The 11,997-nt window shown below is 47.2% G+C and overlaps 1 protein-coding gene across 1 annotated transcript; it reads left to right on the plus strand.

Moving 5' to 3' along the window:
* The first annotated feature begins 7,006 nt into the window (after positions 1–7,006).
* Positions 7,007–11,580, plus strand: LOC146772843 (zinc finger MYM-type protein 1-like). Its single transcript, XM_085638101.1, has 2 exons — positions 7,007–9,052; positions 11,174–11,580. Exon 1 carries the CDS (start codon positions 7,031–7,033, stop codon positions 9,011–9,013), a length of 1,983 nt encoding a protein of 660 aa, XP_085494227.1. The 5' UTR covers positions 7,007–7,030; the 3' UTR covers positions 9,014–9,052; positions 11,174–11,580.
* The last annotated feature ends 417 nt before the right edge of the window (positions 11,581–11,997 follow it).

Below are 11,997 nucleotides of genomic sequence, written 5' to 3' on the forward strand. Positions count from 1 at the left end.
GATGCCGTGCACCTAGGGATCACTGTCACAAGCCCACCAAATAGTCAGCATAGGGTGCTTTGAGCCGACATTATGAACAGGATTTAGTTCTGACGTTACACTAATAATTATGCCTGAAATATTGTGCATTCCCATTATTTGGGTATATCATACCATTGAATCTTTGCTTTTCTAACTTTATCAAAACTTGCTGCCCTGCCGATTTGTGAAATGCTGCTATTCTGTGTTTTATAGTAAATTACTTCTAAAGCACAGCATACGCTGAAGCTTCTAAGCGCTTGAGTAAAGGCACAGGATACAGTCGGCCAAGATTAATTAGGAAATTATCAGTTCGATATGAAAAAGCAGGAGGTCATTTCCAATAAGGGATTCTGCGTAAGAGTTCTAGTATAAAAGTACCAGGTAGACAAAAAGTAAAAAAACATTAACAATAAGTTTTTAAAAAAGACTGTAAAGACTGTCTGCCCCACCGCGGGTGTGGGCACCTGCTACAGCGGCGGATCTCTTGGTGAATGCTGCATTGGCCGTAGCCATTAGCGGTGAGGGGGGGGGGGGGGGCCTCGGCCATCTTTGAATCTGCCCAGTGTGGAGGGCGCGGTCGCAAAGCGGCTCCATCAAGCACCTGGCAGTGATTGTAGGGAGCACCCCAGTTGAGCATCGAGTGCTCTCCCCTCCCCCCTCCCCCGGGGGCCACCAGTGACTGTCAGTAGACGCACTCTGAGGATTTGTCACCTTGGTCAGGGAAGAGCTGTTCTTCTGCCACAGGGGAGGCCGCGAGCAACAGGCGGGCGCTGTGCAGGCCTCTCTCTCGCCTGCGACACCATTGTGCCCCTCGTTCGCCTGCTGGCCGGAGAAGACCTGGGCTCCCCCGCGGCCCGCCCTGCCACGCGGGTGCTGGGTTTTGTAGATCAGGAGACTTGCCCCTGAGGTACGAGGCCTGGCTCTAGAGGACTGGTGAGTCGGGGAGGATTCCCACCGCGGGCCTGCTGCGGCGTATCGTCGGTCCAGTGATCGCCCTACACGGGCTCCAGCCTGTGCCACGAGTCTGCCGCGCCCTTGGGCCCGAAGAGGTGGCTGGGTAACACCTTAGCAGACAGCCGCGGTGCGTCCATTGGGGCGTAGGGGCGTAGCCCCACCAGCCCTGGACCCGCGTTAAAGAATTAAAATAAATGAAACTTTTACGAAATAACTACTTTACTTACCACATTTACACGGCGCCGGGCAGCACCCGACTTTATCGGGAGGGGGGGGGGGGGGGCGGGCCGGGCTGGCTGGTGTGGATTGATTGACAGGTCTGTAAAAAAACGTTTTTTTCCCCGCATGTATGCTTCGGGCAGCAACTTGCCCGAGCATGCGCACCCAGGCCGGCCCCATTAGCTAGTAGGGGGGGGGGGGGGGTGCAGGACCTGCTGGCGGCAGCGCTGGCAGCAAAAGGGCGACAGGGCGAGCAGTCACTGTGCCCTCCAAGCCAATCCTGGTGCTGCATGCAGCGCCACTGCGCCAGGATTGGCCGGTCACCGCAGGGGCGGGCAATCCATATTGGATGCCGAGCGCGTGACGTAATAGGTAACGGTCGGGTGACGGGTGCACTTCACCACTCTGTCTCGACTCGTGCGCGTCGCCTGAGCCCAGCCTGACAGCCTCGTGGTCGTGAGGGACGGTGTGTGCTGCTGCTGTCTTACTCGTACAAGATCACCTTTTCTGTGAGTTTGGTTTGGAGTTGTCGTTCAGTGACTCTTTTTTTTAGATGAACAGTGGAGTGACGTTTCATCAACTAACTTGTGAAACTGAGTAGATTGTTGCTGCCTAGAAGAGATTTGGAGTCCCCGCATTCAGACATGACTAATACCTGGTCAGACGCACTAATACGATGTGCTGGATTGAGACGACAGTTTGCAGCACATTTGTGAATAACCTTCTGCGGACAGGACATGAATAGTTGCGCATTTTACGCATTTTTGAAAACGTTGGCACAACTCGACGTTTTGACTTCGGTAGAGATGGCACGCCAGGGGCCCAGACCAGGTGTTCTATGATTCATACCCCTCGTGTATGGGCACAGCACTGAGGGGCGTCTGTGGGCTAGGGGATAGATAGCCGAGCCTCTGTTTCAGAAGAAGGTTGTGGTACGCTGGGGTGAATAGCCGCTTTGATACCCTTAAGTGCTCTACGAAGGGTGCCCTTCCCGTTGTGTAATGTGGACTAGAACCCGAAGTCAGGGCACAGGCCACAGGGGTAGAAGGGTTTTTTAGGAGGTGGGTGAATTAGTTACTGTCGAAGATATTTGCAAATCTTGGGGTAAATAAGTCCCTTTGGAGCCCGAAGAAACCACGAAAGGTGGTAAATTGTTCTACGCGGACGTCCCCGAAGCGGGAACGGGACAGTGCGCGTTGGTAGGCGGACAGCCCTTTAGGACACGCCGCACGCCCTTTGCTGGTCGAGTTTCTCGGTAGATTCGTGCCGTTGCAGCGAATGCTGCTGACATCGCCGGCTTCTCTTGTCGCATTATACGCGCCCGTTACTGGGTATCGTGACGCGGGAGATGTGGGCAGAGGGGGCACTGGGGCAGAGAGGGCGCCGACTGTCATCTGCCTGCACGTGCGGGCAGTTTGGGAGGGAAGCAGCCATTTCGCCTGCTCTGTGGTGGGTCGGCAGGAATGGGGTGCAGTGAGGCACCCCGAGCCTGGGGCTGTCACCGGGTGCGTACTGACAAGGAAGTGGGGCGGCCGCGGCTCGCAGGGTGACCGCCGGGGCCCCGATCCCTCTGTTTTTAAAGCACGTCCAGCAGCTTGTTGTCAGACGGCCATTTTGGAATCTGCAGCAGCCCTTCACTGATGGCGTTTTATACACACGCTTCCCCGCTCCGGGCTCTCACCCGGGGGAAGCGAGCAGAGGGGGCAGAGGGACGCAGGGGTCGCCGGGGACATCGGAGATATTGTCTGGATCGAATCGTAGGACATTTTATGTTAGGAAGGAGGGATGTTCACAGGCGGGGCTGCTGTGCAAGGTTTGCAGGGAGAGGCTGGCTGTGCTCTGAAATGACACTTTTCATTGCTAGCCCATTTGGAGGGTAGCGCGGGGTGCCGTGTGTTCTGCTAACCGGGTAGGATTCTCGAGGGATAGTAACAATCAGAGACAGAGTGTCCATGATTGTTTTGGTACTGGACGCACCGGCGTGGGTCTAAGCGGGTGCCCTGCCCCCCCGCACCCGCACCCGCGAGAAGAGGCCTGAGCTTGCTCTGAACCCCACACAAGGACACCTGGTTTAAGGGAGCACCTTTCCACACACTACAGCCGTCTGATAACATACTATTGATAAATTTACACACACATTCTGACGGCCTTCGATGTACAGTAAGTAAAATAGTTCTGTTCTAGACGTGTATGTGCAAAGATAAAGAAAAACGCATCGAGCCATCTACTGCCTGATGCAGTCCCAGGTTTTCTGATACAATACTTGGGACATTTCTTAATTGGTCACCAGCGTTGCATTTCGATGCACGATTTTGCTGTACTGTTTTTAGTCGTTCGTACAGTGTTTTTTTTCTTTTTTACTCTCTCTTGTATTGCATTGCTGCTGTTGTTGTTTCCCTTGGTTTGTGCAGTAACTTCATTCCCGTTAATGCCAAGGCCTTCCTTTCCCCGTGTTATCTATTTTAGCAATGACCCCCTTGGAAATCTTCCTAATATCTCATTTGTAAATAATGACCTCACTCCAGAACTCTAAGACTTCTCTCCAATACGCTCCCTGATAACTGGCCAAGTTACTGTGGGTCTTACGGCCAGAGCATACATGACACGGCAAAAACAAACACACTTCACCAGGGTTACTGGGGATTAGACATTTCATGAGACTGCTTGCTTAATGCGGCCATTTAACAAAGGGATTCCCGACAGTTATGTCGCTTTTGTGCCATAAAATATCAATGCAGGTAGCATTAAGGATTGCGCGCTTCGCTGCACTGTAGGCGTCTGGTGCTCATAAAGGGACTCTGGCGCGCGGGCTAGCATTTATGAAGGCGCTGCTTGCTATGCGGGGGGGGGGGAGAAGAGGGAGGGGGGGGGGCCTGTCGCAATGTCGCATACTTCGAGACAATCTCCATGGATTTCAACTTTATTCTACCGCCATTAACAGAACAAATAACAACCCAGCCGTAAAGTGCGAAACGACAAGGGACTCTTTTTAAATCCTGCAAAAGTTGGTCGCACACTGCTCGTCACACCAGCAAGTTGCCCCAAAGGACTGTGGTAAATGTAGTGGCGACGGGGGGTACCCCTATGCCACGATGTGTAAAAAGAACAGTATGTGTTGCGTTAGCCATCCCTGGACACGTGTTTCGAGGTAGTTGCCTCTCGTCAGCAGGGAGCAGGTCAGTGTAAAGGGGTGCCGTGTGGACTGCCAAAATGTAATTAAAACAGGTCAAGTACCTCTCATGGCGCGCAGGTGCAGATCCAAGGCTCGTCAGCCCGTTGGCTCAAGGGAGCCGTAATAAATTATGCAAAAGTTGGTCGCACACTGCTCGTCACACCAGCAAGTTGCCCCAAAGGACTGTGGTAAATGTAGTGGCGACGGGGGGTACCCCTATGCCACGATGTGTAAAAAGAACAGTATGTGTTGCGTTAGCCATCCCTGGACACGTGTTTCGAGGTAGTTGCCTCTCGTCAGCAGGGAGCAGGTCAGTGTAAAGGGGTGCCGTGTGGACTGCCAAAATGTAATTAAAACAGGTCAAGTACCTCTCATGGCGCGCAGGTGCAGATCCAAGGCTCGTCAGCCCGTTGGCTCAAGGGAGCCGTAATAAATTATGCAAAAGTTGGTCGCACACTGCTCGTCACACCAGCAAGTTGCCCCAAAGGACTGTGGTAAATGTAGTGGCGACGGGGGGTACCCCTATGCCACGATGTGTAAAAAGAACAGTATGTGTTGCGTTAGCCATCCCTGGACACGTGTTTCGAGGTAGTTGCCTCTCGTCAGCAGGGAGCAGGTCAGTGTAAAGGGGTGCCGTGTGGACTGCCAAAATGTAATTAAAACAGGTCAAGTACCTCTCATGGCGCGCAGGTGCAGATCCAAGGCTCGTCAGCCCGTTGGCTCAAGGGAGCCGTAATAAATTATGCAAAAGTTGGTCGCACACTGCTCGTCACACCAGCAAGTTGCCCCAAAGGACTGTGGTAAATGTAGTGGCGACGGGGGGTACCCCTATGCCACGATGTGTAAAAAGAACAGTATGTGTTGCGTTAGCCATCCCTGGACACGTGTTTCGAGGTAGTTGCCTCTCGTCAGCAGGGAGCAGGTCAGTGTAAAGGGTCTTTTTAAATCCACCTGGTAATTTGAAAAGCCATTTTGTCCTAGATGTATCAAAAGGATGGGCAGAAAAAGTGCACCTACATTTTACGACCTGTCTTTACTTTTCTTTTGTGATGCGACCTATGCCCTGGCCAAGTGCCTTAAACCACCTACTCAAATCCCTCCCAGGCTGTGGACACAGTTCGCAAATGAGCCTTCCTCTTTGTGAATCAGTTAACCCTTCCTTTGTGGTATTGGTAACTGGCCAATGGTTGCGACCGCAATTATGATAGCAAATTATTAATGCCTTTGCTATTTGTAATTAGGCAGGGTTACCCCTTTTACGACCCCTCCTAATTAATTACGAGTCGGAATGGATCACAAAACCCAAATGGGTTTAGTACATATAAAAAAGCCCTTCTGGCACATCCCAGACATCAGGCTCACTGTCCACATCACTCACTGCTGTCAGAACACACATCACTCACTTCAACTGCACTACGTTAGATGTCCCAGACTCTACACCCTTCTGTGTTGGAGCCTCCCTGGATCTGCATTCTCTTTCAGTGTCCAATTGCCTGCTTTGTTGCTGATTCTGGTGGAACACTTTTGATGTATGGGAAAAAGTGGTGTAAAAAACAAGACACCAATCAAAATGTGCCTATTTCCCATTGACACTGAGAACACAGCTTTTCAGAAGCACAAAGACTAGGGTTTCCCTGTCTGTTTCCTCTGTGTGTTTGTTTGCTCTACTAACTAGATTGGGTATCTCCCCACCATTATCCCTAGCCACTTTTCTAGAGTAGTGATGAGGTCACAGAACAGACCGTCCTGCAGAGTTATGACACCCGCTGCAAAGGTTAAATATTTGATACCTAGGGGTCAGACTCAGACTTGCCTCTTCAGGGACCTTACAATGAGAATGATGTCTGGACCTCAGAGGATGCAGGTTTTTGCACTCAATTCATTCCTTCTAATCTGGTAACTGTTTCTAGGGCAGTGATGGGACCTCTTTCCCTGGCAGTCACTTTCTCCTTATTTTCAAAGCCTCCAATAGATTCATCTGATGTCTAGGAAAAAATTGGAGCGTTATGTTTTTTCCCCACAGTCTTTGTTTCATTACCCTACTGTTTCAAAAATAAATTGTTATCTTTTCATTTTCAGCACCTGACAACCTGAAACATTACCGCATTTTGGGGCAATTTTCCAGCAAACAACAAGAGGACCCCAACCTCCTTTGCTGCTCTCTCACCCGACCCCGGCTACAACCCAGCAAACACCAGTGTTAAAGGTAAGGCAACTGATGCTATATATTTTTTTACATCGTAGTTAGAGCATGTATGTCATGTGGTCACTCTCAAGGCCCTCAAGCAGTGTCTTTCAGTGCCTCCAGCAACACTATGGCACAGAGAGGCAGGAGGCAGTACGGCTCTATTTTTAGCAGTCATTTGAGATGTATTAGGATAATGCACAATATATATGTATAATGTATTTATACTGAAATTTGATATTATTGCACTGCACCTTATACGTTGTACTTTGATTATTGACAGGTTTCTTTAATATATATATATATATATATATATTGGTAAGGCCAGCAACACCCGACACCCCATCATGAATACAGTACAAGAGCTGATTACAAAGTCATTCCAGTCACGGCCACTTGAACGAAAACTGAAGTTAAAAGAATTGGGACCTCATCAGCCTGAAATAAACCTACAGCAAACTACCCAGGACAGAGGAAAAATGTCAAAACGTACATTCTCAAATGCCTGGTACACAAAAGCTGATTGGCTTACAGGCTGCCCTATACGCAATTCTCTGTTCTGCTTCCCCTGCTTGCTGTTTGGCGGTGACTTTTCTTGGACACGGCAAGGAATGGTCGACCTGAAGCACATCGCTGAAAAAATAAAGAAGCATGCGCTCACAAGAAATCATCTGGAAAACCTGACAAGACTGGGAATGTTGGGGGAAGACGCACCAATTGAGCAGCAGATAAATGATGCGTATCGCAAATCCATTCAAAAACACAATGAAGCTGTGGATAAGAACAGACAAAATCTATCCAAGATCATTGATTGCATTCGTTTCTGTGGTGCTTTCGAACTGGCATTGCGAGGCCATGATGAATCGGAAACTTCCTCAAAACCTGGGATCTTCCGAGGCCTAGTGGATTTAATGTCAACCATAGACCAGGATTTGGAAAGACATTTAGCACATGCTACAGTCTTTAAGGGCACCTCTAATACAATACAAAATGAACTCCTTGACTGTATGCTCGAAATTATAAGAAGCCATATTGTGCAAGAGTTGCGAAACACAGACTTTGTGGCTATTCAGGCTGATGACACCACTGATGTGTCCACTCAAACACAGTCCGTGTTAGTGTTTCGGTACCTTGACAGTGACAGAAACATTGTGGAAAGATTTTATGGCTTCACGCATTTAAGTGACTCTAGTGCAGCAACCATCACTGAAGCAATACTGTGTCAACTGGACTTAATTTTCCCGGACCTGCCTCAAAAACAAAAGCTTATCGCACAAAGCTATGACGGTGCATCCGTAATGAGTGGGAGCCTTAGTGGAGTTCAGAAGAGAATTCGAGATGTGTACCCTAATGCTCATTTTGTGCACTGTTACGCCCACCAACTCAATCTTATTATGCAACAGGCGGTATCAAAGATCAGAGAGACACGAGTCTTCTTTCAGGATATCGGAGGCATAGCAGCATTCTTCACACGTTCCCCCAAAAGAACAGAAGCCCTTCATGAGATTGTGGACAAAAGCGTACCAAGGGGATCCTCAACTCGTTGGAACTTTCACATTCGTACAGTCAACTTAATCTTTGAACAGAGGGAGGGCCTTGAGAAATGTTTTGTCGCCATAGCATCCAGAGCAGACTTTGATCACACAAGTCAGAATGAAGCCCATGGCTTTATTAGAACACTACAAGACAAAGAGTTTCAGTTCTTACTGTTTTTATTTCATGACATAATGATTCCTGTTGATGTGTTATACGATCAGTTGCAAAGAAAAGACCTAGATACTGTCTCTGTGAAAGCCAATACATCTGCATTTGTACAACAGATTATGAAAGTGAGAGATGGGGTTGAAGATTTAGAGAGCAAACTGCCGCAGCATTCTGTTTTTGCAAACCGCAGACAAAACATCACCTCTCTGGTTCGAATTGGAAAGGAGATATGTGACATTGTAATTGTGCAGGCGAAAGAACGCTTTTCGTTCACAAAACATTTGGTGAGTGCGACTTTATTGCAAGGTAAAGAGTTTGCACAATATGATGAATCCTTCCCTGAGCGTGCTCTGAATCAGGCTGTGGAAGCGTATCCTATGCTCAAAAAAGAGCAGCTGAGAACTGAGTTAACTGTACTCTACGGAATGCCTGTGTACCGGAAGGCCACAAGCGCCTTGACTTTGCTGAGTTTAATTCATAAACTGCATATGGAAAACTCACTTACAGAGACAGTGACTTTACTAAAAATTGTGATTACGACTCCAATGACAACAGTAGAAGCTGAACGATGTTTTTCAGCCTTAAAGCGCATAAAGACATTCCTCAGGAACACCATGCTAGAGGAAAGACTAAATGCTTTGGCGATGCTATCTGTAGAGAGCAAGCTAGTCCAAAAGATACCGGACTTCAACATGAAAGTAATTGACAAGTTTGCTACACTGAAAGAGAGACGTGCGGATTTCATCTACAAAAAGTGAATGCTGCTACTTGTTTGAATACAAAAAATTCTGATTGAGGTAAGAAATGCATTGTTATCTCTGTTTTTAAAAGTTTTGTAGTGTTTGTTCTATTTGGAGACTACACAGATTTGCTCACCTTTGTTCACTGGCCGGACCTGTCTCCCGCAGGGTGAACGATTCGTTGCTTGTGTTGCCTATCAAACCTTTCCCCTTGGCAAATTGCGAAAACCTTTATACCAGTGGTTCCCAAACTGTTTACTCCTGAGGACCCCAATTGAGTCACCACTGGAAGCCGGGGACCCCCAAGCAATTTGTATGACTTAAATTTCAAACATTAAAACAGTAATTCGAAAACAATAAACACACGTGTGCACACAAAACGGATACTCGAATTACTAAGGATTTTAGTATTTTATATTGAAAGAATTAGCAAAAAACAGGAGGGTTAGCGCTGCATCTCCATGACTAACTTTTAAATGGTTGGTTTTATTTCGCAGTATGAGACTCCTGCCAGGGCCAGACTGGAAACCCAAAGCAGCCCAGGCAAATGTTTGCAGACCAGTCCCCATACAGTGCACACCTAGTGCAGTGAGTGCGCCTGACCACTACAAAGGGGGCTTTGGGAGGCTCTCCCCCCAAGACAATTTAGGAAACAATGGTGCAGTCTACAACAAATGTATCATTATATATTGAATTGTATCAGCTTTTAAAGAGTAGTAAATGATGACCTTACTATGCACCAGGATATGACAATCTTTGTTGGGGTTCTTCAATGATTCCCATATTATCCTCCTCCAACAGTGCCTCATCTCTCCATAGCCCCTCTGTCACATGTATTTAATTTGTTTTATAACATCTCTCATACCATTGAAGGATGTCAGAGCACCTTAAATCACACACATATAGGGGCTGATTTACAAGCCCCTTGCGCCACAGGTGCGTCACAAAAAGTGATGCACCAGTGACGCATTTTAGTGCCCCATATTTCCAAGGCAGGAAAAGCAACCCTGCGTGACTTTTACTGGTCTTGTAAATATGGCCCAATTGCACACAGCACTTTACGTGAAAGGGACGTTCCATGAGTGTTGCTGTGGGTGTTCCCACGCATAACCCATGGAACCAGACACATTTCCAGATTTACGAGGAATCGTAAATCTGGAAATGTGTCTGAATGCTACGCCACCCCAGGGGAGGCGTAGGGAGGGGCAACTTGGAGAAATTTATTAATTTCTCCTCTTTCTATGCATGTTGCATTCTGCAGCACGCATAGAAACAGGATATTACCTCTGGTGATTGCTTATGTACAGGAAGGTGTCCCTTCCTGCACATAAACAATCAGTAAAACAATGACGTTTTGCAAGTTCTATGTGTGCTAATGCAGCACACTTAGAAGTTGAAAAACGCCATTTCTGATTGTTTACATGCAGGAAGGGTTACTTCCTGCACATAAACAATCTCCCCACGACACAGGCATCCTTGCACCATGGTGCAAATGTGCCTGTGCAGGCGTATGGCAGCAGTTTGTGCGCCAGCACAGGGGGAAGCACAGAGATGCAACATATTGTTGTAAATATGTCGCATCCCTGTGCTTCGAAAGTGACTCAGTGCGGCGCAGCCAAATGGCTTGCGACACACACAGTCAATTTTCTTGCAAATCTGCCCCATGGAGACAATGATTCATACGTGTAAATCAGTGTATAGAAAATGTTACATAAGGCAAATGCGACTACAGGGTGTAGGATTCACATGTTATTCATACTGGTAGGCATTTTTAAAGAGTGCTTGGTCTGGAGAAGCACAAACTCAGGATTCAGAACATAACAGTGGTTAGCATTGACTTTAACAATAAAAATGTATTTCCACCCAAATAAACCTTTTTAGCAGGATTAGGATAATGAAAGACTTGAAACAAACATATGTTTCTAACTTGTATCATGCAGCTTGCAAGCAGCTCTTTGATGACAGTTTATAGGTCACTGTGCTAGATTACTATTGTCACTTATGAACTGCACAGTAACAAAAGAATCTGTGACTAAAGCAGTAACCCACTAACCTAGGCACATAAAAAATGTTTTTCAAAATGCATGGTACACGTTCTTTGCAGTAGGCATATTAACCCTCTGTGCTACATTAGATAAGTCAAAGCTGCCACTTGACACAACTCTCATCTCTCTCCAGCAGGTACATTAATCACCGACGTAATCTTGACACTTTTATTGTTGCTGGAAAACTGCTGATTCTACAAGGAACTTTTTTGTGCTTTTAAAATTACTGCCTGAGGACCCCCCTGGGAATGTGACCACAGTTTGGGAAACACTGCTTTATACCATTTATATTTGGGGTACTTGCGTGGACCTATGTGAAGTGTGTGTACAAAGTTCAGCTCAACCAGAATCACGGTAACAGCGCATTGCGCTGCCTCTTTTATATTCAGTATATTGTAAGACTGTTTTTCTTCCCCCGCCTTTCCTTGTTTTGTTTCCCTGTTTTCCCCTTGCTTGCCATTCGTTACTCTAGAGTCTAATATTCAGTATGTTGTAAGACTGTTTTTCTTCCCCCGCCTTTCCTTGTTTTGTTTCCCTGTTTTCCCCTTGCGTGCCATTCGTTACTCTAGAGTCTATTCTAATAGAGTCGGAAGGCCGTAGGGGAAGACTGTGGACTTTTCTTCAAGTTCCTGACGCTCCTGCGGAACGAGCCTGGCAACCATTACACTGCTGTGCAACTTCTTCTACTCTTAGAGCTGAGATTTCCATGAGTCTTATAGTCTGAATTCAGCACCTGAGCATAATAGGACAGAATGTATGAAGCTCTGTGGTAATACTGAATAAGCAGCTACCTATGTTATGCCATCTATTAATGTAATAACTGCACTTTCACAATTGCTTTATTAACCTTCCTGCTTTCTCAAATTTGCTTGAAAATGCACGATTTTTCTTCTTTTTTTCCAAAATTTTCTTGGGGGGGGGTAATCCCCCCAAACCCCCCTTTTGGGGTTCGGGCTC

This window comes from Triturus cristatus, chromosome 12 (assembly GCF_964204655.1).
Source record: "Triturus cristatus chromosome 12, aTriCri1.1, whole genome shotgun sequence".
Classification (NCBI taxonomy): Eukaryota; Metazoa; Chordata; class Amphibia; order Caudata; family Salamandridae; genus Triturus; species Triturus cristatus.